The sequence below is a fragment of the Cololabis saira genome, chromosome 9, assembly GCF_033807715.1.
Source record: "Cololabis saira isolate AMF1-May2022 chromosome 9, fColSai1.1, whole genome shotgun sequence".
Classification (NCBI taxonomy): domain Eukaryota; kingdom Metazoa; phylum Chordata; class Actinopteri; order Beloniformes; family Belonidae; genus Cololabis; species Cololabis saira.
Window position 1 is genome coordinate 22,864,374 of NC_084595.1, and position 21,385 is coordinate 22,885,758.

Sequence of the window (21,385 nt, forward strand, 5' to 3'; positions counted from 1 at the left end):
AGTTTTTTAATTGCATATATGTTAATAAGTGCCACATTTGTTTATTTACTGTTTGTTATTTTTAAATCTGGGTACAGCGAGCGAAATAACCGGAGTCAAATTCCTTGTTGGACAATGTTCAAACTTGGCCAATAAAGATGATTCTGATTCTCACAGGTGTCAAGTAACGAAGTACAAATACTTCGTTACCTTACTTAAGTAGAAATTTTGGTTATCTATACTTCACTGGAGTTATTATTTTTCAGACGACTTTTTACTTTTACTCCTTACATTTTCACGCAATTATCTGTACTTTTTACTCTTTACATTTTAAATACAGCCCCGTTACTCTATTTCATTTCGCCCTTTAAAAAAAAACTATCCAGTTAAATTGCTCCATCCGGATAGAGTGAATTTGGTTGTGGTTGTGGCACAGATGTTCTTGTCTAGTTTTGTTCTTACATTCCAATAAAGGTTAAGATAAATGATAACATGCCTCTGAAGTTTGACTTTTTGCTCCATTACAATACTTATAGGCAACTAGTCATCATATCTTCTACTCTCTGAAACACATGTTAATGCTCAATAGTACACATATATGGTTCTTTAATGTATTTGCATTATACTAAGATGCATTCATTTTCAATGGCTTTTTTCCTTAATGGCTTTTTTCTCCCTTACATTACTTTTACTTTTAACCTTTAATTGTTTTGAAACCAGTACTTTTATACTTTTACTTGAGTAAAAAACTTGAGTTGATACTTCAACTTCTACAGGAGTATTTTTAAACTCTAGTATCTATACTTCTACCTGAGTAATGAATGTGAATATTTTTGACACCTCTGCTGATTCTTCTGATTCTGATTCTGATTCTGATTTTAATACACAGTACAGTGTGGTACCACCAGGGGGCGCTGTGTAAACGTCTCCTTGGTTTTGCTGTGCTGCTTGACACAGGAAGAGGAAGACGGCAGCAACCTCCTCTCGTGTTCTCGTGTTGGTATTGTTACGTACGTGAAACGCATATTTATTTGTAACTTTTTGGAGATCTCGAGAGCAGGTTCACGTTTAAAAATCTAAACCGTAAACCAATGCTCACGGTGGCCAAATAAAGAGGCAGAGTGAACTGAACTCTGAACATTTAGCGTCGGCAGGTCGAGGCTGAGAGCAGCGGCACCATGGCGGACGTTACCGCTCGGAGCCTGCAGTACGAGTACAAAGCGGTGAGTGCGGTCTAATCGGTCTAGTCAGGGAATACTAACATATTAAAGGTTATAGGGACCAGGGATTAGTAGCACTAACCAATAAAGACCACCTGAGTGTGTTTATTGATCTGTTCTGCTAACATAGCCCCTCATCGCTAGGTAGCTATGGGTTAGGACTTCTCTAATGACACGCTTAGTTGCTAAAATATCTATTTTTACGTGCTTAATTTCATTTTTCATCATAAATATATGTTATGTATTTATTAGGTATGTAGCATATATATATTTATAGGGATAATGATGTAGTTTATATAGTGTATATTTACAGGACTGTCTCAGAAAATTAGAATATTGTGATAAAGTTCTTTATTTTCTGTAATGCAATTAAAAAAAAAAAACCGAAAATGTCATACATTCTGGATTCATTACAAATCAACTGAAATATTACAAGCCTTTTATTATTTTAATATTTCTGATTATGGCTTACAGTTTAAGATTAAAATTCCCAGAATATTCTAATTTCTTGAGATAGGATATTTGAGTTTTCTTAAGCTGTAAGCCATGATCAGCAATATTAAAATAATAAAAGGCTTGCAATATTTCAGTTGATTTGTAATGAATCCAGAATGTATGACGTTTTTGTAATTGGATTACAGAAAATCACAATATTCTAATTTTCTGAGACAGTCCTGTATATAGATTTATATAATATTTGTATTTTCTATATATTGATGTAATATTTATATTTTCTATATACTTATATGGATAATTATGTAGTAATAGGCATGTTTACGTAGTATTTACATAGACTATATTTATATGGTTTACATATTGTGTAGATATAATAACAATAATGTAAATTCATAGAGTTATAAAGTGTGAATATGAAGATGTTACTGTTCATTGTTTTTATTTTAATTTTTCAATATAAAAAACATTCATTCATTCATCACAGAACTCCAACTTGGTGTTGCAAGCTGATCGCTCACTGATCGACCGCACGCGGAGAGATGAGCCGACCGGAGAGGTGTTGTCCCTGGTGGGGAAGCTGGAGGGGACCAAGATGGGAGACAAGGCTCAGAGGACCAAACCACAGAAACTGGAAGAGAGACGAGACAAGTCAGTAAACACCACACGTTTTAGTTTTGTCAACTTAAACACGCTTTGTTTTTCAGCTTTCTGTCTGTTTACTTTACAGACTAGTTTATTCTTCTAATATTTTTATCCCAGTTTTTTCCCCCATTTTATCACCCAGTGCTCCTACCTAAGTAACAGACTAGTTTATTGATTAGTTAGGTTTTCTATCACTTTCAGGTCATTGTTTAGGTAGATATGATGTTCTGGCGCTTATTGGATGACAATAACTTTAATCTTTCTCGTTCTTTCTTGTGCTGTCTACACAGGAGACGAAAAAGAGATGAAGACAGACACGATATCAATAAAATGAAGGGGTTTACCCTTCTGTCTGAAGGTATCGATGAAATGGTGGGCATTGTGTATAAACCCAAAACCAAAGAAACCAGAGAGACGTATGAAGTCTTGCTGAGCTTCATCCACGCCGCTTTAGGAGATCAGGTTGGTAAATGTTACAGCTATTATCAGTCATTTAGCTTGTATTTTGGATAAAGGAACAGTAGCTTATGTGTTGCTTCACCCTGTTAACATTTGCAGCCACGTGATATTCTCTGTGGAGCAGCTGATGAAGTATTAGCTGTGCTGAAGAATGACAAAATGAGGGATAAAGAAAGACGCCGCGAAGTTGAGCAGCTTCTTGGACCCTCTGATGACACACGCTATCATGTGTTGGTCAATCTGGGCAAGAAGATCTCAGACTATGGAGGAGACAAAGACCTGCAGAACATGGGTAAACGACTAAGGCTGAAGATCATTAATAGGAGTACTAGGATAGACAGCGTTGTGTCAATTTTTTTTATGTGTGTGTTCAATTTTATAATTTATCCACAGATGACAACATTGATGAAACATATGGTGTAAATGTGCAGTTTGAATCTGATGAAGAGGTGAGTTTATTTTTACCCTTGAATATACAGCTGACTGTGCAGCAAATTGACCCTCCAAAATGAAAACTTTTTAATTTTAATAAAGGTTTGGGCTTCACTGTTTATTCGTATTTATCCTATAGGAAGGGGATGAAGACCAGTTTGGGGAAGTACGAGATGAACACTCAGATGAAGACAGTGAAGGAGAGGAAGCTGTTGGGACCACTACACTTTCAGCTAATGTAAGCGCAGCAGCTGCATCATTATCCTTTGTTCGCTCTTTAGTTTTCCATTTCAGAGAAAGTCAGAATTGGTTGGTTCAGAATCTAAAATCTTGTAAATTACTCTTCATTTAGCTTGGGGAAACAGGTGATGTGATGACTGTGAAGAAAAAAGATTTACATCCTCGAGACATTGATGCCTTTTGGCTTCAGCGTCAACTCAGCCGTTTCTATGACGATGCCATCGTCTCGCAAAAGAAAGCAGATGAGGTCTTGGAAATCCTCAAGGTATATTTTTCACCTTGCCTCCGTACATTTACAGTGGATACAGCTATATTTCTCAAACCCATTGACAACCCTCATTCCTCTGTTTCATAGACTGCCAGTGACGACAGAGAGTGTGAGAATCAGCTGGTGCTGCTGTTGGGCTTCAACACCTTTGATTTCATTAAAGTTCTCCGTCAGCACCGTCGCATGAGTAAGCCCATCTAGTCAAATTAAACCAAATCAAATCTTTTCAGCTGCCTATTTTTTGTTTAAAGCTGAAATTATTTTTCCTGTCTGCTCCGCCTCCGGCACACAGTCCAGTATTGCACCATGCTGGCAAGCGCTCAGAGTGAAGCAGAAAAAGAACGAATCATCGGAAAGATGGAGTCTGACCAGGAGCTGTCAAAGATCCTCTACCAGCTGCAGGAGACAGAGAAGGAGGACATTATTCGAGTAAGAGCTCTTGCTTGTGAAATGATCTGAGCACTTTGCATGAATTGGTTTTCTTGTGTTGACGATAATGTCTTTGATTTTTGTTGCTTTATAGGAAGAGCGATCTCGCAGGGAGAGGTTGAGGAAGTCTCGTGTTGATGACATGGAAGCCATGGACATTGACCATGGAGAGGTAAGTAAATGAACTGCTTTATTGTACATTCACTACCTTTGACTTTTGTTGTTAGAAACGCTGCATCTTGTAGAAATATCAAATCAAACTTTATTTATAAAGCACCTTTCATACATAAAATGCAACACAAAGTGCTTTACATAAAACAAATAAACATAAAACGTATTAATGCCCTGCCCCCCTCCCCGCACACACACGGACACACATGCAGACACACGGTGTAGACATGGCATGAAATGTATGTAAATACTCAGCCTGGCATTTATAGTTTATTCTTCTTCTTTTTCCTCTTATCCCTCAGTCATTGGCCCCTCGACAGCTTTTGGACCTGGATGACATAACCTTCACTCAAGGGAGCCATTTCATGGCTAACAAACGTTGTCAGCTTCCAGACGGCTCTTTTCGCAAACAGCGCAAAGGTTATGAGGAAGTGCATGTGCCTGCTCTAAAACCCAAACCTTTTGGTGATGATGAGGTTTGTCTGACCCCCCCAAATCTGTTATTACAAATCTGTAGTGGAAACATTTCCACACAAAAAAAAACTAAAAATATGTTCAGTGTCCTGTAGTCAGTGTATTTCTCTGTCAACAGGTACTCGTCTCCATTGACAAGTTGCCCAAGTATGCACAGGCCGGATTTGAAGGCTTCAAAACTCTAAATCGCATCCAGAGTAAACTGTACAAGACCACTCTGGAGACAGATGAAAACCTGCTTGTGTGCGCCCCTACGGTGAGCAAACTTTGTAAAAGCCAAAAGAATTGCAACATTTGTCCAAAAGTCTGTCGTGACCTTTAATGTTGGTTTCTGTCGCGCACACAGGGAGCTGGTAAGACCAATGTTGCCTTAATGGCAATGCTGAGGGAAATTGGGAAGCACATAAACATGGACGGTACCATCAATGTGGATGACTTCAAAATCATCTACATTGCACCCATGCGCTCACTTGTACAAGAGATGGTGGGAAGTTTTAGCAAGGTGATTCTTCTCTCTCCGCTTCAGAGCATTAGAAACATTTACAAGCAAGTGAGAGACGTATCTACAAATAACTTATTTCCTTTTCAAATCTCAGAGACTGGCAAGTTATGGCATCACCGTGTCTGAGCTAACGGGAGACCATCAGCTCTGTAAAGAGGAGATCAACGCCACCCAGATTATCGTCTGCACCCCAGAGAAATGGGACATCATCACTCGGAAGGGCGGAGAGCGTACTTACACCCAGCTAGTGCGCCTCATCATCATCGTAAGTTTTTGTTACAAAGCAAATGTCAGAATGAAACTCAACATGACCGTCAGAGTAACTAAGTCAGTGTTATTTAGGATGAAATCCACTTGCTGCACGATGACCGTGGACCTGTGCTGGAGTCTCTGGTCGCAAGAACCATCCGTAACGTGGAGCTGACCCAGGAGGACGTGCGTCTGTTGGGGCTCAGCGCCACACTGCCCAACTATGAAGATGTAGCTACCTGCCTGCGTGTTGATCCTGCAAAGGGACTCTTCTACTTTGACAACAGGTGTGTTCAGAGAGGGATTCAAAAAAAAAGTTAACTTTTAGAAGATCGTCTCAAAAAATATTTCTCTTTCCTTTTAAAAATAATACGTTTCATTGTTTGATTTTTGTCTACAGTTTCCGTCCCGTACCGCTGGAGCAAACTTATGTTGGCATCACAGAGAAGAAAGCTATCAAAAGATTTCAGATCATGAATGAGATTGTCTATGAAAAGATAATGGAGCATGCTGGGAAGAACCAGGTGAGTCCTGTCTGGCTTTTGAACCATAAACCTGTGAAGAACACGTTCTGCAGTGACTAAAAATCCTGTTATTGTGAGTGAAGTCTCACAGTAGTATGAAAACAGATATGAAAAACTGACACCCACTTGCCCTCTTTAGGTGCTGGTGTTTGTCCACTCCAGGAAGGAGACAGGAAAGACGGCCAGGGCCATAAGGGACATGTGCTTGGAGAAGGATACTCTAGGCCTTTTCCTCAGAGAGGGTTCTGCATCCACTGAAGTGTTGAGAACTGAGGCGGAGCAGTGCAAAGTAAGATGACGTCATGAATCTGAAATGTTAAAGTGCTTTCTTTGATGAACCTCATGATCATTGTGATGGATCCACCCGTCTCTTCTAGAACCTCGAGCTGAAGGATTTGCTTCCTTATGGATTTGCAATCCACCACGCCGGTATGACCAGGGTGGACCGTACACTGGTGGAGGATTTGTTTGCTGATAGGCACATTCAGGTCCTGGTGTCGACAGCCACTCTGGCTTGGGGTGTCAACTTGCCAGCACACACTGTCATCATCAAAGGAACCCAGGTTTACAGCCCAGAGAAAGGCAGGTGGACAGAGCTGGGAGCCCTGGACATTTTACAGGTCAGCGTGTGCCTGGTGCTAAGTGCTAAGTTTGCTGTTGTGTGAAACCTGTTGCAGCAGAAGCTCAAAAGAGGAATGTTTGGTTTCAGATGCTTGGTCGCGCCGGCCGTCCCCAGTACGACACCAAAGGAGAGGGAATCCTGATCACGTCTCATGGAGAGCTGCAGTATTACCTGTCCTTGCTCAACCAGCAGCTGCCCATAGAGAGTCAGATGGTGGGCAAGCTACCTGACATGCTCAACGCAGAGATAGTACTGGGCAATGTACAGAATGTGAAGGTTAGTGACTGGGATTTACATGGAAACGGAAAAAGAATAATGTTGAATTCCTTGGTGTGTAATCTCTCATATTTTGTGTTGCAGGATGCTGTGAACTGGCTAGGCTACACATACTTGTATGTCCGCATGCTCCGAAATCCCACCCTGTACGGCATTTCTGTGGATGACCGGACTACAGATCCCCTTCTGGAGAGGCGCAGGATGGATCTGGTGCACACAGCAGCAAACGTCCTGGACAAGAACAACCTTGTCAAATACGACAAGAGGACAGGCAGCTTCCAGGTATGTACTACTCAGCTGACCACATCTTTTAAGTATACTTAAAAGTAGGAATTAGTTGGACTTGATCATTTCAGGGGTGTTTTTGCTTCTTTTCCCAAAGGTTACAGATCTGGGTCGGATTGCCAGTCACTTTTACATCACACACGACTCGATTCAGACCTACAATCAGCTGCTGAAGCCCACTCTCAGTGAGATTGAACTGTTCAGAGTGTTCTCACTCTCCTCAGAGTTCAGGAACATCAACGTCAGAGAGGTAAGATGACTCCCGACAGAAAAAGATGGTTGAAATAGGACTCTTTTAATTCTTAATGATTGTTTATAACTTCACCTTTTAGGAGGAGAAACTGGAACTTCAGAAGCTGCTGGAAAGAGTTCCTATTCCTGTGAAGGAAAGCATTGAGGAGCCCAGCGCAAAGGTAACATGCACAACCACGTTTCTCTTCTTAATAGAAGGACTTGAGAGCATAAATTTCTTTTATGATTACAGATACGGTTTCATGTTTGCAGATTTAAGACTCTTTCCTGATGTTTTTAAGTATGCTGGGTAATTTTAGTTTAACAAACTGCAGTGAGCTAAGATGTTTGTTCTGTCATTTCAGATTAATGTGCTGCTCCAGGCATTTATCTCGCAGCTCAAACTTGAAGGCTTTGCTCTCATGGCAGACATGGTGTACGTTACTCAGGTATCGTAACTCTTACTTTTGTTTGTCAGACTTTTCATGTTCCCTTCACTCTTTTATTTGTTGTTTTATGAGTAAAATATGTAATTTCACAATGTGATGAGCCCATTGTGACATTAGTATGTCTGATACAAGATGTATGAATATAATTTTGTCATGTTATACTGGTTTTCTGGTGTCATGAGATTTATTTTCTTTTGTTTGTTCCCACAGAGTGCTGGACGGTTAATGCGGGCCATATTTGAAATCGTGCTGAACCGGGGCTGGGCTCAGCTCACAGATAAGACCATGAATCTGTGCAAGATGATTGACAAGAGAATGTAAATGTGTTTTAGCTCCTAAGTTGTCATGTTTGCTGTGTTGAAGCTTTTCTGCTCACGGTCTGTATTCCCGTTCTCCACAGGTGGCAGTCGATGTCTCCTCTGCGGCAGTTCAAGAAGCTGCCGGAGGAAGTGATCAAGAAGATTGAGAAGAAGAACTTCCCCTTTGAGCGGCTCTATGATCTTAACCACAATGAGATTGGTGAGTTTCCTCCCTCTGTGATGTGTTGACTAAACTCTTCCTTCTGTGTGCAGAGTAGTGAGAAGTCGTGTTTGTTTCATTGTTCAGGTGAGCTGATACGAATGCCAAAGATGGGGAAGACCATCCACAAATATGTCCACCAGTTCCCCAGACTGGACCTGGCTGTCCACTTGCAACCCATCACTCGCTCCACGCTGAAAGTGGAACTCACCATCACACCTGATTTCCAGTGGGATGACAAGGTGAGCAGTTTGAAACTAGGCCTGTGTTGAAAAAAATCGATTTTCCGATTCTAAATTGATTCTCATATTCCTAAAAATCGATTCTTATGTCCAAAGATCGTTTTTTTTTTTTTTTCTTCTTCTCTCTCCTCCCCCAATCATTTTCGCCAGGTGAACTTTAATCCCAGTAGTCGGACACAGAGTTTGTCATGACACTTCCGAAAAATGCCAGGTGCTTCATGGCAATATGTGTGCGTGGTGACAGAATAAATTAGATAAGCTAAAATGATTAGTTTACTGCATGAACTGTGACTTTTTTGCACTTTAAATGGATATTGAAAGGCCTGTTTGAGTTATTTATTTCTTAGTTATTTATCAATAATTATTGTGAAATTATTATTTCTCTAGTTATTTTACAGTCATATAATTCAGGCAACAGCTCAAAAAACATTTTAAATTGTTATTTAAGCCAAATATATATATTTTATAATATCTAAGCCAAATCAATATCAAATCGAATCATGATAATCGATTCTGAATATTAAGAATCGGAATCGAATCGATTCTTGACATTTGAATCGATACCCAGCCCTATTTGAAACATGATGTGCTGCTCCTGAAGTGTCTTGACATTTCTCTGCCTCTTTAAACACTTTGATCTCCCCCTTGTAGATTCATGCGTCTTCTGAAGCTTTCTGGATCCTGGTTGAGGACGTGGACAGTGAGGTCATCCTGCATCATGAGTATTTCCTCCTCAAAGCCAAGTACGCCCAGGACGAGCACCTCGTGACTTTCTTCGTCCCCGTGTTCGAGCCTCTGCCTCCGCAGTACTTCATCCGTGTGGTCTCAGACCGATGGCTGTGTAAGCAGTTTGATTGAAACCGGTTACAGAGTTCTCATGCTCTAATGAAGTACTTCGGCTCAGTGATGTTTTTTTCCCCCCCTCTCCGTGTCCCAGCCTGTGAGACTCAGCTCCCAGTATCGTTCCGTCATCTCATCCTCCCAGAGAAGTACCCTCCGCCAACCGAGCTGCTGGACTTGCAGCCGCTGCCTGTCACAGCTCTCAGGAACTCTGCCTTTGAGGCTCTCTACCAGAACAAGTTCCCCTTCTTCAACCCCATTCAGACACAAGGTACAGAATGTGAAACAAACCTCATGTAACACCGTTATCATTTAAACTCTCCCAAGTAGCTTTCCAATCTTAGATTCTTCAAGCCAAACAATAATCAGCTTACATCTCACTATGTTTCCCCAGTCTTCAATGCTGTGTACAACAGTGATGATAATGTGTTTGTGGGAGCTCCCACCGGCAGTGGAAAGACCATTTGTGCAGAGTTCGCCATCCTAAGAATGCTGCTACATAACGCAGAAGGTCGCTGCGTCTACATCACTCCTATGGAAGCTCTGGCTGAGCAGGTATGAAGTTAAGGGATGGCTTTCCAAAACCGTCGTCGCAGTTAGATTATTTTCCCAAATCGTTCATCCCTAATTAGCAGTGTTTTCCCCAACATTATCATACTGACGAGTACATTGTGTTTTCCGTTCAGGTGTTTGTCGACTGGCATCAGAAGTTCCAGGACCTGCTGAACAAGAAGGTGGTGCTGCTGACCGGGGAGACCAGCACAGATCTGAAGCTCTTGGGAAAAGGCGACATCATTGTCAGCACCCCCGACAAATGGGACATCTTGTCACGTCGCTGGAAACAGAGGAAGAACGTCCAGAACGTCAGCCTTTTCATTGTGGATGAGACACACCTCATTGGAGGAGAAAATGGAGTAAGACCCCGGCACTGCCGTTGTTTGTGATTTTCATGCAGAAAAACAACCAGGTCTGCACTGCAGCTGACTTTGGTTAGCGCTTTAATTGATGTCGCTTCTGTGTTGTCGTTAGCCTGTGTTGGAGGTCATCTGCTCCAGGATGAGATACATCTCCTCTCAGATTGAGCGCCCCATTCGTATCGTGGCCCTCAGCTCATCTTTGTCCAACGCCAAAGATGTGGCCCACTGGCTGGGCTGCAACACCACAGCCACGTTTAACTTCCACCCCAACGTCAGACCCGTACCGCTAGAGCTGCACATCCAGGTCTGTAAACCCAGTACCAGTCAACAAAGATTTGTACGCGTCTACTGACGGCCAAGAATGCATCAATACCAATCCACCCACTGATTAGCTGTCAACTTGTTTTGTGGCTGCAGGGTTTCAACGTAAGTCACACTCAGACTCGCCTGCTGTCCATGGCTAAGCCCGTGTATCACGCCATCATGAAGCACTCGCCTTCCAAACCGGTGGTCGTGTTCGTCCCATCCCGCAGACAGACCCGCCTCACTGCCATCGACATCCTCACTTTCTGCGCTGCTGACGTGGTTCCTCAAAGGTCAGTCAATGGTGTGACATCTGTCTGCCGACGGCCTGTGCTGCAGCAGTGACTTTAGAACGAGATCTTAATGCGATAATGAGAAAGATGTTGTCTCTGCAGGTTCTTGCATTGCAATGAGAAAGATCTGGTTCCGTTCCTGGAGAAAATAAATGATCCAACTCTGAAAGAGACTGTGGCCAACGGTGTGGGATACCTGCATGAAGGCCTGTCTGCAACCGAACGCAGAATTGTGGAACAGCTCTTCAATTCAGGTATGAATCCCTCCTGCTTCTTAGTCCTGCTGCAGCAGTAGAGTCCAGGAGGTAAAAAGACAAATGTTTCCTGGAAGTTTGACTTTCATCTGCTTGTACAGGTGCTGTTCAGGTGGTTGTATCTTCACGCTCACTCTGCTGGGGCATCAACATCTCTGCACATCTTGTCATTGTCATGGACACTCAGTACTACAATGGAAAAATCCACGCGTAAGGAATCTCTTTAGCTTCAAAAGATTTTTATTGTAATTATGTATATTGTGTTGGAGACATTGTTCCTTTTTCCCCCCTCAGATATGTGGATTATCCCATATACGATGTCCTCCAGATGGTGGGCAAAGCAAACAGACCCATGCTAGATGACGAGGGCCGCTGCGTCATCATGTGTCAGGGCTCAAAGAAGGTAGACATTTTGAAAACTGTCAAAAGACATAATAGTGTCTATAAAATGCTACAGAGGATACCTGACTTTTAATCCAGGGTGGCCACGGGTCCTTAAAAAGTCTTAAATACCATTTTTGCTAAAATAAGGCCTTTTAAATGTCATAATCTGTGTTAAATCTCAATCCAGGGGTTTTAATTTTAGAGGGAATGTATCGATCCATCTATAAAAAGTTTATTTCCTCGTTTTGGGGAGAATCTCCCGTGGAGGTTCAAAATCTGTGTTGCCAGCTTGGGAAAATTTCGGCCCAATTGGGCTGAAAAATATGTATTTGGGCTGCTTTTCCTGGTTTTTAGTAAATATTTAGGATAATTTATTAACAAAAAAATTGCCATTATGGCAGAGAAAAGTAGAAACGTTCACAATAAACTCTGATATTTTATTTGCGTTAATCTACTCAATTTAATTGTAGTCTTTGTTTGGAGCCTGAACTTTTTTTGGGCTATTTAGTGGTGTTGTGAAGCTCGAAATGTATTATGCATTTAATAATTGACGGTTTTGATATAGAGAATCTATGATTCGGGCTGGTTTTTCATTATGTCGGCGGGTTTTAAATCGCGTCTTGGCTGGAACCTGTCAGCCAGATCTGGCAACCTCGACCTCAGCGCTGGATTTCTTAATGACTTGTCTTTTTGGTCTTAAATTTAGTTTAAAAATGGTTTTAAAAAGTCTTGAATTTACCTTGGTCAAACCTGTAATCTGTCTGTAACACCCTGTAATCTGTCTGTTCTCTGAAGGATTTCTTCAAGAAGTTTCTGTACGAGCCACTGCCAGTGGAGTCTCACTTGGACCACTGTCTCCACGACCACTTCAACGCTGAGATCGTTACCAAGACAGTGGAGAACAAGCAAGATGCTGTGGATTACCTGACATGGACCTTCCTCTACCGGCGTATGACCCAGAACCCCAACTACTACAACCTGCAAGGTAAACAAAATTTTCCCTGCACTTGGGCAAGATGGTTGACTCGCTTGTGAAATGAGAGATTTAGAGTTTTCTGTGCTGTGGGCTCCATCATCCTGTCAGGCATGTCCCATCGCCACCTGTCCGACCACCTGTCAGAGCTGGTGGAAAACACGTTACACGACCTGGAGCAATCCAAATGCATCAGCATCGAAGATGAAATGGATGTGGCGCCGCTCAATTTGGGCATGATCGCTGCCTACTACTACATCAACTACACCACCATTGGTTTGTATTCACACTTTTCCTGACTGACAAGCTTGTGAATTAACCAGATTTTTTTTTTGTTTGTTTTTAAATGTCATACTTCACTGTGTTGCTTTGTTCTTGTGTTGAACAGAGTTGTTCAGCATGTCCCTGAATGCCAAAACCAAGATACGTGGACTAATTGAAATCATCTCCAATGCTGCTGAGTATAAGAACATTCCCATCAGGCACCATGAGGATGCTCTTCTGCGACAGGTAATTAAACCAAACTGAAAGGAGTTGCAGTTAACTTAACATGTTGATATGTCTCGACCATGGGCCGGATTCACAAAACATTCTTAAGAAAAAAAATCTTCTTAAGGGTCATTTTTTTCTTAAGTTCAGTCTTAAGAAGAAAAAAGAGAAGTCATATTTTCTAAAAAAGTTCTTAAGTATTTTCTCAACTTTCTTCTTAAGTTTCTTCTTAAGAATAAATGGTATTCTTGAAATAAAAGTTCTCAAATTTGTTCTTGACTTGACTGAAAAGGTAAGCCTCTAATATCACCTTTTTCAACACATTTTAGACAAGTTTAGACTAGTAGGTCATATTTTGAGGATTTACTTTGTAATTAATTACACAAAGAGCCTGTTAACTGTTTGTTAGCATGTTATTTAGCGTGGTAGGTAATTATTATTAATTTTCCCCAATAGTAATTTTTTTCGCACATTAATCTCATCCACCATAACCTTGAAAGGTTCCTGCATCTCTTTTTCTCCTTCTCCATGTTTAGTGAGTGACTGACGGTTAAGACGCAAACTACCTGTATAAATGTTGTTTGTTGGCGCGTGCAATGCAATTACATATTTTAAGAAGTTCTTAAGTAGGAAAAATAAGAAATGACAGTTCTTAAGACGGTTCTTAAGAAAATATTGAGGAATTGCACTTAAGAACTTTCTTATGAACTTCTTAATTTTAGATCTTAAGACATTTAAGATCGTTCTTAAGAACATATTGGTGAATCCGGCCCCAGGTCTGTAAGATTTTTTTTTTTTTTTTTTAAATAACTCTTGTTGACTACATGTTGCATTTCAGCTGGCACAGCGAGTCCCACACAAACTAAACAACCCCAAGTTCAACGATCCTCATGTGAAGACGAACCTGCTGCTGCAAGCTCATCTCTCCAGGATGCAGCTGAGTGCTGAGCTCCAGTCAGACACCGAAGAGATCCTGAGCAAGGTTTGTATTTCTAACCGTTTTCCCCCCCGTGTACCTAACAGAGCGGCATCTCTGTATCTGATCCCCGTATTGATTTATTTAATGAGTGCTTGTGCTGCTTGTAGGCGATCCGGCTGATTCAGGCCTGCGTGGACGTGTTGTCCAGTAATGGCTGGCTCAGTCCTGCGCTGGCTGCTATGGAGCTGGCTCAGATGGTCACGCAGGCCATGTGGTCCAAGGACTCGTACCTGAAACAGCTTCCCTTCTTCACCTCAGAACACATCAAGCGCTGCACAGATAAGGCAAGTGTGGGTCATAATGTCTTACTTCAGTTAGAATTAAATGAACGGAATCTGACCATGTTATCTCTCTTGTTTTCATCAGGGTGTGGAGAGCATCTTTGACATTATGGAAATGGAGGATGAAGACAGAAGCGGTCTGCTACAGCTGTCGGATGTCCAGATGGCTGATGTGGCTCGCTTCTGCAACCGCTACCCAAATATTGAGCTGTCATATGAAGTGGCAGAGAAGGAGAACATTAAGAGGTCTGTGTGTATTCTGTCAGTAGCATGAATGAGGGATTAAAAGTTTATTTTAAAAACAGTTGTAAACCATTTCCGCGTTTGTTCACAGTGGCAGTCCAGTCCTTGTCCAGGTCCAGTTGGAGCGAGAGGAGGAAGTGACTGGTCCAGTCATTGCACCCTTATTCCCTCAGGTTAGCTCCATCATTTTCTCCATCTCCAACAATCTGTTTCTTCCACTCGCATGAAACAGCTGCTGACTCTTGTGGGACTATTTTCCAGAAACGTGAGGAGGGCTGGTGGGTGGTGATCGGGGACCCCAAGTCCAATAGCCTCATCTCTATCAAGAGGCTTACTCTTCAGCAAAAAGCAAAGGTAAGCAAGTCGCCCACTGTAACTATCACAAGACCAGACATGCTCTTCAGTCCGCCTGAGGCTTCACTTTTGTTACATCCATCCTCTGCAGGTTAAGCTGGACTTCGTTGCACCGGCGATGGGCGTTCACAACTACACCCTGTACTTCATGAGTGATGCATACATGGGCTGTGACCAGGAGTACAAGTTCAGCGCGGATGTAAAGGAGGCTGACAGCGATGGAGACAGTGACTCAGACTAAGCAAGCACTTCATCACTGACAACTTTATCCTTTTTATTTTATACATAGAGGGGATCCGCAATTTTTTTTTTGTTTTTTGACTTGTAGATATTGAACCCGATTTACGTTTCTTGTCTTTGACTCTCACAATCATCTCTATTCATATGAAAGTCCATTGTCAGTTTATTTTGTTGAGTTGTTTTAGTTTATATCACCCAAATGATCAACTCTGCTCCAGAATTATAATGTACAGGATGTTTGACATTAATATAACACACATGCAGGAGTCTGAGGCTACTAAAGCCACCATCTTTAGTTTTGAGTGTGTGAAACTGTCAATTTGTACTTCTGTGCCTGAAATTTGAGAATTGTGGCATAAAAGTAAACATTTCTTAAGTCTGTTTGAATGCAAAGCTTGGGCAGTCTCATTCCACATTTGAACGCAGCAGAGGGACTGGAGTGTTATATTCTGGGGTTAAAAATTTTATGATGAATTTCCTGGATTGGTTTAAATGTTTTTAATGTCTACCTTTTTCCAATAAAAAGAAAAATACACAATTTTATATTGTTTTCATATTTATTCATATAAAACAAATGTTATATTCTGAATTAAAGCTGCTTATTCACTTGAGCAGCCACAAAATGCAAAGCAGCAATATTTCGTAGAAACTGACGTGCTCATAATAAACATAACGCATTGTTAAGCTGAATCAGACCAAGCTGTGACTTTAAAATATAAACATGGTGACAAACCAAGTTCCCAGTGTAGCTCAATGACAAAACTGACCAGGGACCAGAAACACAAACAGTGAACACAGCATGCGCGTTCTTCTGTGACGACGTGTGCAAGCTGTTCTCAGATTACAACTACACATGTTCTTATAAGAAATGGAAAAAGGTGCAGAATTTCAAAATACTGAACAGATTTAGTAAAAAAGGTTAAAAACCTTATCAGTTTGGTAAATGTTAATACTCCAGTTGGTGGTGTAAGAAAATACAACTGGAAACAAAGATGGCTCATCTGGTCTCATTGGAAGATCAAATCTAAGACGTTTGTACATGTCACCATCATTGTTGCACAAGCTGATGATTGGATTTTGCCTCTTTATGCTTCAAAGGATTTCAAAAATAGTACCATGATCAAACTGTGTCTCCCTCCTCCTCATCTTCACACTCAGATGTGATTAAACAGTTTAAGCATTGATCCATTGCAGATGAAGCAGAAGTCACCAGTGTCCTGCAGCTCTCCTCGCATAGGCTGATAATTTCTTTTTAGCCTCTTGTTCGTACTATAACCATTTCTATTTCACCTCTAGGTATTTTGTTTTGAATTTTGAGAGCTTATGTTATAAATCATATCATATATTAAAGACTGTATGTAACAATTCTGTGTTCAGGATGAACTACAAAGTTTTATGCATCTGGCCCCTGGTACTTTAAGCACAGACTCAATCGTCTTCGTGGAATCTCCAAATGGAGATCTCTCCGCTATCACTGCAGGAGGCCAGGAGTCCCGCCTCCTTCGGGTTCCAGGCGACACAGTTAACATCCTGAGTGTGAGCTTTGGTCACTTGAGCGGCCAGTGAAAATGTCGGTTCATCAGGATTGGATGTTAAATCCTCCTTGAACACTCGTACTGCATCATCTCCACAGGCGGTCGCCAGGCCACCTGTCAGTCGACACCTGGACAAAGAAGCTCATCAGATCAGTCTGATCACAGATGAGAAAACTAATGGAAAATAGCATCTATTTAGGCAGATTATCCATACACCTGAAAATAGGCTTCGTGTTTTGTTATTTTAAATTGCATGTGGATGAAAAGTTGAAATGATAGAAATGCCACAAAAAAAGGACAATAATGAGAAACAAACGTGGTGAAGTACACAGCCAAATCCTATGTGTCCTAAATTAGAGGTGATAACAAATTCTACGACCAATCCCATTGTGTGACTCAAACCGGGAGCTACGGTAAGCTGATTAAGACCAACTGTGTAGATGCAATATCAATGACAATTCAAGTACTGATATGTCACATCTCAAATTAATTCATACATTTTTTGGGATGGTTAACAGTGAAATAAGTGTCAAAGTTTAATAAATTAAGCCTGAAAACTGATAATTAATTTCATGGAAAATTAATATCATGTTCCTTGATTTTGTTTTAAGTGTTACATTTAATTATCTATGCCTTTCATGAACCACACATGCCAACAAAAATAGTACAGTTGTATATGAAAATAATTTCACTCTTACCAGTCGATATCATACACTGTTCGTCCATGATACCCCGACAGAGTGCAAACACATCTCCATGACAAGTCACCTTTTAACAAGCAGAGCAGAAAAAGCAGCTTTTGATTGGAAAGTGTCTTTTTTTTCCCGTCTTAATGTATGACAAAAATGCAAAAACACTGCTGTCAAACACTAACAACTTACTCTGACCACTATCACTCGGATACTCTTTCCAAATCTTCACCGTGCGGTCATCGCTGCAGGAAGCTATCCTCTGTCCTGTCGCATCAAAACACAAACTCCAGACTGTGGACGTATGTCCTTGCAAGGTGGCCCGGCACTCCCAGTCATCATCCTCCTCCTTGTAAATACAAATGTTGTTGTCGTAGCTGGCTGAAGCCAGGAGCTGTGACACATACACACAAAAAAGTGAGTATATTATTAGAAAATGATGGTGCATGAGACTGAATTCATTCATGGGTACAGGGTGTGGCCTACCTCCTGGGTGGGGTGCCACACAACATGCTTAACGTCTTGTGTGTGAGAGTTCACAACTGTAACACACTCGTAATCATCTTCTTCATCCACTGTGGAAACATGAATACATCCCGTTTAATATCTGACACTTGTAGGTCGTTTCATGACACGCGAGAATAAAACTGATTCATTAACACAAACCTTCCCAAACCCAGACACTCTTGTCCCGGCTACATGTGGCCAGCAGATTCCCTGAGGGAGCCCATGTCACACATTTGACTTCATTCTCATGTCCTTCCAACACAGTCAAACTCTAGAACAACAAGTGGAAAACCTGGTGGGTTACACCTCGCAATGTAAAGCATTTTTAAAAGGGTTTTGATCAAAGATTTAAAAAATGTAAACTGAAACCTCAAACTCATTGTTCTTCTTTTTCCAGATACACGTGGTTGCATCAAAGCTGGCAGAGGCCAGATAGTTCCCACAGGGAGACCAGGACACTTTCCTCACAGTGCGCTGATGTCCATCTGGAAGCACACTCTTACATATCCACGAGTCACCTAAGAAAAACAGAGGTAAGCTGCAAAATCTGCATATTTATACAGAAATGATAATAATTTCACAATATTAAGATTATTATAAAGAATCTGATGTTTCTATAATATTCTTAATTAAAAAAAAACGTCTTGAATACAGGCAACTACACAACCGGAAAATGCTGGATATATCTAAAATGTATCCGTAGTTTTTATGAGCTGCCTGCAGTTGCATGCGAGGGAGCTCAAACCCCAATGTGTAGATTGGGGTAAGTAGTGCCACTTTTTACTTTAAGTGCCTTTAAAGCAAGGGGATTACAGCAAAGCCTCCAACTAAAATAGGTACATATAGTTTAGGATGTTGTGCATCTCTGGGAACAATCACTTTGAATTTAAAGTAAACTGTATGAGAAATATAGCTTTTGAAAGATTTTAAAAGGGGACCTTTTAAGCATTCATTCAAGCTAAGATGTGATACATTTCGTGAATCTTTATGGTCCTGTGAGTGTTCCAATTTTTGTATTTTGTGTCTCTATTGTTCCTAGATGACACAGGGCTAAAAGATAGTATATAATTTAGGCGAAAATTGTGTAAAAATGTGTGTTGTTTATAGTTTAAAGAGCTGCAGTGACTTCTATGCTGGTCAGAAAGATTCACATCTTAGCTTGAATGAATGCTTATATAAAATGATACCAAAGACAATATTGTGAAACATTGACAGATATCCTGTACATGAGTCTAAACCAGGATATGCACCAGCATCTAAAATGTAATTTTCTGAACTTCATGAGCTGATAACTATGATACAGCTAGCGTTGCCACCCGTCCCTTGAAATACGGAATTGTTCCGTAATTGGGAATTAAAAGTTGCGTTCCGTATTGAACCAAAACTGACATATATTATGCTCCTATTTATTGATGTCATAATATACAGGTGAAGGTCGGAAAATTTGAATATATTGCAAAACTTCATTCGTAGTAAATTCAACTTAAGTTGAAACAAATGCATTATTTCCCACTACATTCAAAGTGAGATATTTCAAGCCTTTATTTGTTATAATTTTGGTGATAATGACTCACAGTTTATGAAAACCCCAAATAAAAAAATCTCAAAGAATTAGAATATATTACGAAATCAATAAACAATTCAATCATCAGAATTATAACAAATAAAGGCTTAACATATCTTTCTTTGCCTGTAATGAGACTATGTACATGTATTATTTTCACCTTTTAAGTTGAATTATTGAAATAAATTAACTTTTACACCATATTCTACATCTTGGCTGATGTGGACATACAGGACTGTCTCAGAAAATTAGAATATTGTGATCAAGTTCTTTATTTTCTGTAATGCAATTACAAAAAAAAAAATGTCATACATTCTGGATTAATTACAAATCAACTGAAATATTGCAAGCCTTTTATGATTTTAATATTGCTGATTATGGTTTACCGCTTAAGATTAAGATTCCCAGAATATTCAAATTTTTTGAGATAGGATATTTGAGTTTTCTTAAGCTGTAAGCCATGATTGTTTTTGTAATTGCAGTACAGAAAATCACAATATTCAAATTTTCTGAGACAGTCCTGTACATAGCATTTCAGTTGCTAGTATGGTTGGCTGTCTGTACAGTCATGCAAGTTAAATGCTAGTAAAGCAATTTAAACTTTAAATCAAAGCATTTTGTTTTTTTTTCATATAAAATAAATACATTTCTATGCAGTTTAGAAGTGTTGGGGATGTCCCTTTTTTTGGCACCTGCGCTGCTGAAATCGGGGCGTCCCTTATTTCTATTTCTGAAAGGTGGCAACCCTAGATACAGCTGCCACTCAGGAAGGGTTATCATACCAAAATATCATCTACAGACATGGATATTTTCAAAAATCATAATCAAGTATTGTCACCTTGAGTGGTGCTGATATCCGGTCTGGCCCATGCACTATATTTGTTAAGTTAAAAGGTTAAGTCACATTTTAATAGCCTAAATAAATCAGGTTTCATGTTGTTGAGGGCTCACCTTCGCGTCCCCAGATGCGGACGGCCCTGTCGCCGCCACACGAGGCGAGCAGCGTCCCGCTGGGGCTCCAGCTGACCGACCAGCAGCGCGAGTCCGGGTGCGCGTCCAGCCGCTGCAGCTCGCTGAGAGCCGCCTTCATGCTGAAATACCCTCTCTGTAGCAACTCTCACCGACCACAGACCGAGCTGGCGGAAAGGGTGGTCGTATATCAGCACGAAGTGGCTAAAGGGGGAGAACAGATGACTAAGGAGGATGATTTAGCTGCACTAAAGAGCAAAGTACGAAAGTTCACAGATGCATCAATGTAGGAAATGCCGCCATCTTTGCTTATCGGAAGCTGCGCGCACTGCATTGTGGGTGGGCTTCACCCTGCATTCAGAATCATGTTTATTTGAACAAGTCAGGTCAAACAAGAAGGTTATTTCGCTCACTGTACAGTAAATAGACACATGACAGCTCTTATTAAAATATATACAATTAAAAAAAAAAAAAGTGAAAGGTGCAGCAGTATCAGGTAGTCAGACACGGTTATTTAAAGATGCATTGTTGCAGCATATGATTGTGGTTATTATTATTATTATTATTATTATTATTATTATTGCACAGTGGTTGATTACTCTGGGACTCTATGAGTGATGAACTCTCATCACTCATAGAGTCTCAGAGTAATCAATCAGAATCAGAATAAGGTTTATTTGGCCAAGTCAGGTCAAACAAGACAGGGAATTTGACTCCGGTTATTTCGCTCACTGGCGACTTTTCCAGGGTGTAACCCCTGCCTCTCACCTGAAATGAGCTGAGATAAGCTCCAGCAGACCCCCGTGACCCTGGAAAGGATAAAGCGGGCATAGATAATGGATGGATGGATGGATGGATGGATGGATGGATGGATGGATGGATGGATGGATGGATGGATGGAT

The 21,385-nt window shown here is 40.8% G+C and overlaps 2 protein-coding genes across 2 annotated transcripts; one reads left to right on the forward strand and one right to left on the reverse strand.

The window, feature by feature from the left end:
* The first annotated feature begins 947 nt into the window (after positions 1–947).
* On the forward strand, positions 948–15,762 carry snrnp200 (small nuclear ribonucleoprotein 200 (U5)). The gene is made up of 44 exons (XM_061730847.1): positions 948–1,202; positions 2,140–2,303; positions 2,588–2,759; positions 2,856–3,048; positions 3,150–3,205; positions 3,328–3,426; positions 3,541–3,693; positions 3,784–3,883; positions 3,989–4,125; positions 4,220–4,297; positions 4,599–4,772; positions 4,889–5,026; positions 5,117–5,272; positions 5,367–5,537; positions 5,615–5,808; positions 5,922–6,045; positions 6,185–6,334; positions 6,423–6,665; positions 6,755–6,943; positions 7,028–7,225; positions 7,326–7,478; positions 7,561–7,641; positions 7,825–7,908; positions 8,119–8,225; positions 8,309–8,427; positions 8,515–8,669; positions 9,321–9,510; positions 9,607–9,780; positions 9,904–10,064; positions 10,196–10,423; positions 10,539–10,730; positions 10,844–11,022; positions 11,125–11,276; positions 11,378–11,486; positions 11,571–11,679; positions 12,456–12,645; positions 12,745–12,909; positions 13,022–13,143; positions 13,961–14,104; positions 14,209–14,385; positions 14,468–14,628; positions 14,717–14,798; positions 14,887–14,979; positions 15,071–15,762. The coding sequence occupies exons 1-44, from the start codon at positions 1,158–1,160 to the stop codon at positions 15,218–15,220; spliced, it is 6,411 nt and encodes a 2,136-aa protein (XP_061586831.1). The 5' UTR covers positions 948–1,157; the 3' UTR covers positions 15,221–15,762.
* Positions 15,758–20,801, reverse strand: ciao1 (cytosolic iron-sulfur assembly component 1). The gene is made up of 7 exons (XM_061730848.1): positions 20,466–20,801; positions 18,320–18,468; positions 18,110–18,221; positions 17,930–18,018; positions 17,636–17,837; positions 17,453–17,522; positions 15,758–16,882 (listed from the first exon to the last, which is right to left on the reverse strand). Exons 1-7 carry the CDS (start codon positions 20,602–20,604, stop codon positions 16,648–16,650), a joined length of 996 nt encoding a protein of 331 aa, XP_061586832.1. The 5' UTR covers positions 20,605–20,801; the 3' UTR covers positions 15,758–16,647.
* Positions 20,802–21,385: the final 584 nt, after the last annotated feature.